Source organism: Pristiophorus japonicus, chromosome 13 (genome assembly GCF_044704955.1).
Source record: "Pristiophorus japonicus isolate sPriJap1 chromosome 13, sPriJap1.hap1, whole genome shotgun sequence".
Taxonomy (NCBI): domain Eukaryota; kingdom Metazoa; phylum Chordata; class Chondrichthyes; family Pristiophoridae; genus Pristiophorus; species Pristiophorus japonicus.
In genome coordinates, this window is record NC_091989.1 from 154,456,303 (window position 1) to 154,462,302 (window position 6,000).

The 6,000-nt window shown below is 40.2% G+C and overlaps 1 protein-coding gene across 1 annotated transcript in view; it reads left to right on the top strand.

The window, feature by feature from the left end:
* def8 (differentially expressed in FDCP 8 homolog) overlaps window positions 1–5,736 on the top strand; it is an 83,342-nt gene extending 77,606 nt beyond the window's left edge. The window contains exon 12 of the mRNA XM_070898164.1: window positions 2,300–5,736. Within this exon, the coding sequence (XP_070754265.1) occupies window positions 2,300–2,393 (94 nt within the window). The 3' untranslated portion in view covers window positions 2,394–5,736. The remainder of the gene's footprint in view (window positions 1–2,299) is intronic.
* The last annotated feature ends 264 nt before the right edge of the window (window positions 5,737–6,000 follow it).

Genomic DNA, 6,000 nt, shown 5'->3' on the forward strand with positions numbered 1-6,000 from the left:
TTCTTTTATATACAAGGGCTGCATGTGTGTGTCTGTGGCCCAATGACCTCTGATGGTCGCTCCCCCTGGTGGCAGGTAAATCCAGGCATACATACATTACAAGAGACACAGCCTGTTCCCAGGCTGCCACTAGTATTCCTGTGACCATTCAGATACATCAGTGTGCGTCATGAATTAAAGATCCATTAAAGTTCAATAGGATCCAACAACAACAACTCATATTTATATAAGCACCTTTAACCTAGTGAATCGTCCCAAGGCACTTCATAGGAGTATTGAGATAAAAAATTTGATACCTAGTCACCCAAGTAGAAATTAGCACAGGTGACGCAAAGTTTGGTCAAAGAGGTATGTTTTTAAGGAGCGACTTGGAGGATAGAGAGGTGGACAGGTTTAGGCAGGGAGTTCCAGAGCTTGGGGCCTAAGCAGCTGAAGGCACGGTCACCAATGGTTGAGCGATTTATAATCAAGGATGCTTAAGAGGGCAGAATTAGAGGAGCGTAGATATCCTGGGGGGGGGGGGTGCAGGTGAAGAAGGAGATTAGAGCTAGGGAACAGCGAGACCATGGAGGGATTTGAAAATCGAGGCGTTGCTTAACCGGAAGCCAATGTAGGTCAGCTAGCACAGTGGTGAAGGGTGAGCGGGACTTGGTGCAAGTTAGGACACAGGCAGCAGAGTTTTGGATCACCTCTAGTTTATGTAGGGTAGAATGTGGGAGACCAGCCAGGAGTGCGTTGGAATAGTCAAGCCTACAGGTTAAAAAAGACATGGATGAGGGCTTCAGCAGCGGATGAGCTGAGGCAAGGGTGGAGACGGGCGATGTTACGGAGGTGGAAATAGTCGGTCTTAGTTATGCTGCGGATATGTGGTCGAAAGCTCATTTCAGGATCAAATATGACACCAAGGTTGCAAACAGTTTGGTTCAGCCTCAGACAGAAGTTGGGGAGAGGGATGGAGTCGGTGGCTAGGGAACGGACTTTGTGGCAGGGACTGAAACAGTGGCTTCGGTCTTCCCAATATTCAATTGGAGAAAATTTCTGCTCATCCAGAACTGGATGTCGGACAAGCAGTCTGACAATTTAGAGACCGTGGAGGGGTCGAGAGAGGTAGAGCTGGGTGTCAACAGCGTACATGTGGAAACTGACGCTGTGTTTCCGGATGATGTCGCCAAGGGGCAACATGTAGATGAGAAATAGGAGGGGGCCAAGGATAGATCCTTGGGGAACACCAGAGGTAACGATGCGGGAGTGGGAAAGGAAGCTGTTGGATGTGATTCTCTGGCTATGATTAGATAATACGATTAGATCCAACCATTTCTTCAGCAGGTTGATCTTTTTCCTTTTTCCGTTTTTTTTTCTGAATCTCTTTCTTCATGGCATTGCATTTTTGTATTTTGTAGAATGCAGTACGCAGATGAGGGAGGGGGCAGGAAAGAAAATTAATCATCATAGCCAGTCCCTCAGAATCGAGGAAGACTTGCTTCCACTCCTGAAGTGAGTTCTTTGGTGGCTGAACAGTCCGATACGAGAGCCACAGACTCTATCACAGGTGGGACAGATAGTCGTTGAGGGAAAGGGTGGGTGGGACTGGTTTGCCGCACGCTCTTCCCGTTGCCTGCGCTTGATTTCTGCATGCTCTTGCCGTTGAGACTCGAGGTGCTCAGCGCCCTCCCGGATCCACTTCCTCCACTTAGGGCGGTCTTGGGCCAGGGACTCCCAGGTGTCAGTGCGGATGTCGCACTTTATCAGGGAGGCTTTGAGGGTGTCCTTGTAGCGTTTCCGCTGCCCACCTTTGGCTCGTTTGCCGTGAAGGAGTTCCGAGTAGAGCGCTTGCTTTAGGAGTCTCAATACAGGATTATTGAATCCAGGAGTCATCTGTGCAGCTATCATTTTGTGCTTTTAAAGGTATGGTGGGGAAAGGAGAGTGTCCATGATAACTGGAGCTGATATCACATCTTTAATAGCAAGAATAAAAGTGAGTTCTAATGATTAGAATATTTAGTGCACTGGAGTGTATAGCCAGAGGAATAGAATATAATTGCATGGGGTAACGGTGCGTTTGCAGCACAGACCGCCCTGAGAGTTTGGAGGAGAGAAACAACTGGTATATTTTGAGCTTTGGGGCCACAATAGCCTTTGCTGTTCCTGTGCATATCTCTGTCCACATGCTATTTCATGTAAATCATTGAGGCCCTGTTTTATCTGTAGCCACTCTACTAAATTTAATTTACAGTAATATGCATTTTTTTAACTAACTAGTATGTTACAATGGTGATTGCTTTTCTTCTTGTTCTCACAGGGATTGTTATTATGACAATTCTACCACCTGTCCAAGGTGTCCACGGCTGTCGATGAGAAGACAATCCCAAATTGGACCCATTCACCCAGACTGAAACCAAGCCCAAAGGAAGAATTGTCAACCAGGAATTTTGCAATGCCGATCATTTCATTTCCTGCCAGCTAACTGAGCTGCACTGTGGGAAGATAATGTAGATGTTATCAGTGGAGTTTGTTTAATTCCATCAGTGGACCAAAAGATGTAGTAGAGACATTGAGACCTGAATTAAATGAACAAATAAGAAACTGAAAAATGTTCCTGAACTTTCTAAGTCCAACTGCGAACAGTCAATGAAAGGCAGCTTCCCCAGTGAATCCAAGCAGCCATTATAGAACTTAGAATCTGAGTACCTTTTTGAAAGGTGCATTCTTGGATCTTTTATTGGTCTATAAAATCTGACCAGCATACTACCCCGAGGAGTGCACTTTTATATACATTTTTTCCTGAGCAATTTCTATTTAAAATACATTTTAATGTTGTTGTAATATGTTTAGTCTACAGCTGATTGACTGCAGACACATTCACTGCATATTTAAATGGATTCTAGGAAAAAGATTCTGGACTTCGTGAGAGGATTCATTAATGGAAAAAGCTTGCAGTTATATAGCGCCTTATCACATCCTCGGGATGAAGACAAAATATTAGTAGCACTGCCCATTTTTATTTTCTGCTCACTGGCATCAATCCAGTAACTTGGCAAAAGGAGGAAATGCTACTCTGTAGTAACTTTTACTCTGTTATATCTACATTCAAGATTGATGGATCAGATGTTTAAATTGGCAATTAATTCTAGATCTGGGCCTGTTGGCATTTCAGATAGCAGCATTAATAAATCCTGGTTCTTTGGTTCAGAAGCTAGAAACTGTGCTGTGAGAGGAAGGGGTGGAAAGTGAGCACAGTGGAATTGTTCCATTTGGGAACCGAAAAACTGATGCTTTAGTGAGCCAGTGTCCCCAGCCTACGTGTAGGAATGGAGGATGAAAATGCCTTGCGGCGAGTAAGCATTAGTATCAAAATAATTAATCCTGCGCAGCATTGGATTGCGGGTGGCGATGCATCTGAGACAGCAAGGGTGATTAAACATGATTGTCTGCCATTCTGAAGAGTACTATTTTTTTGCTCTGTTGTGTGTTTGACACACAGAATACCCATTACTGTACTATGTTTGAGTCCCCAAACCAAGCTATTAAGAAATCTACACGGGTAGTGATTCTGCTTATCTAATCTCGAGGATGATACAGTCCATCTACGTAAGCTCAGGAGGTTGGAAGACCCCCGATTCTGCACAGGGATTCTTTTGGTGCTTACCCAACTAATGCCACACAGCCTACAAAGTACTGGTAGGGTTCCTGATGTTTGTCCACTCAGGAGCACTTGTTAGGGAATTTGCTTCCAACATTATTTGGACCTGAATTTGAAGAATCTGTATTCCTTTGAAATATTTGGTTCATTTTTTTTGAGAGTCAGCTAATTGGAAGCTTGAAATAGCCAACCAGGGACCATGATGCTCACCTTGGGTATTTACCCCTTTGTTGCAGCTTTAACTAGTATTTGTATGGTTTTGCCCAAGCTAAAGATTCTGGTTATTCAATAGGGAAGAGGGATGTGAAATAATAAAACAAACTAGTTGTCTTAGTATTCCTGATAAAATAAGTATACTAATGGTCAGTTCTATAACAATGACTCTTCTGCCATCTATATTGACTTTGATCTGATGATATGGGTTGAGGGTAAAAATACACTTATTATTACAATAAGTGTTAGAGGTTGGCATTTCAGTTTGATGCTTTGTCGCTGAATATTTAACTAGTACTTGGTAATATAATTTGACTTTTAGATTATTGAGGAATTATGCAGATATAATCATTGAAAATGAGATTTTAAAAAATAGAAATGTCTTTGTCTCACCATAAAGAGCTTGTTATGATCTATAATCCCTTTCCTGGTCTATTATTGTGACTTTCTTAACTGTTTTCAGATTATCACAAGGGAGGGAAAGTAACTGATGCACTTATTGGACCTCACATACCTTGATGTGCTGGTTTATCCCCCTCTTAATGAACACTGAGGTAAAATATAATGGTTAAAATCCCATATAATCCTTTCTGAATTCCTACCACCACTATTATATAAAGAATCACGCTGCTAACTGAAATTTTTGTATCAAAAGCTGCATTTTGTAGGCACTAAACATTAAATTATGCACTTTTTGTAAAGGTTTAAATTCGTAAGTATTACTATTCTGATTTAAAGAAATTGTGCATTCACCATTTTGTGCACTTTTTAAAAATCATTTGTCCTTTTTAAAATTCAAATACAACTTGTCAACCGAGGCCAAGCTAATGAGCGGTCTTTGGGAGGTACATGCGGCAATGTCTCTGGCTTTTTACTTGTCATAAAATCAGACCAACTGTTGTTTCATTTAACCCTATGGAGTATGAAGATGAGTATCCATGTGAAAATATATCCATTAAATAAATTACAGGCCAGTGAATATTTATGTAGGAGATTGATTATGGCTCTGAATAGTTCTTCCACTTTGTTTGGCATTGAAAAATTATGGATAAAAACAAAAAATGCTAGTAATGTACCAGTAGGTTGATTAGCCTTTGAAAGAGAAAGGTAAACTAATGTTGAAAGTTAATTAAAAACAGAAAATGCTGCAAACACTCGCAGGAGCATCTGGAGAAAACCCAAAAGTTAGGTTCATGTTTTGGGTTATGATGAAAGGTCATGGACCTGAAATATTGCCCTACCCTTTTTCCTTTCTCCACACATATGCTGCCTGACCTGCTGAGTGATTCCAGCATTTTCTGCTTTTATTTCAGATTTCCGGCATCTTCAGTACTTTTTTATTCAAGTTCATTCTTGGGTTAATACACCTGGTGCAAGGTGATCGAAATATTAGCCTATCTTTTTCTTTTTAAAAAGCTGATCAACGTTCTGCACAATTCCAACACTTGCATTATTGTTTTAAATCTTGGCATATCAAAAAAAGAAAGCTGCAGAGGACTAGTATAAAATTTGACAAAAAAATGTGATTGAAAATGTACTTACAGTAGTATTTAGACAGTACAAGTACTTTTCATATCAGTTTAGTTCTTGGGACAGACAGCTTTAAAATATCAACTCTTGAAACTTATTACAGATTTCCAAATTTTTCCCCCTCATTAGAAAATGATGACCGTTCTTGGCATGTTTGTTAATTATATACGTGTGTGTGTATATAAACTACCAGAGATTATATCTTAATCTTGTAGTTTTAATGTAATTTACTTTGCATATACATAATCAAAAAAGAACACTTGTATACTGTCCACTAAGGTCAACTCTTGACATCGTGTGCTATTTCTTTTTAAATATACTGTATATGGTGCTTAAATTACACTAATGACCATTTATTGTAATGTGCAGATTAAATATTTAAATTTATTATATTTCAAGATTTGTTCATTCATTGAAACTGTTCAAAATTCACTGGCACTTGATATTTTACCCAATCCAAATGAAAGCTGAAATGTTACAGCCTGTGGCATTGTGGAGTTTAGAAATATTATTTTCATTTACAACATGTTAACCTATGGAATTCCCTGCCGCAGAGAGTTGTTGATGCTAGTTCATTGGATATATTCAAGAGGGAGTTAGATATGGCCCTTATGGCT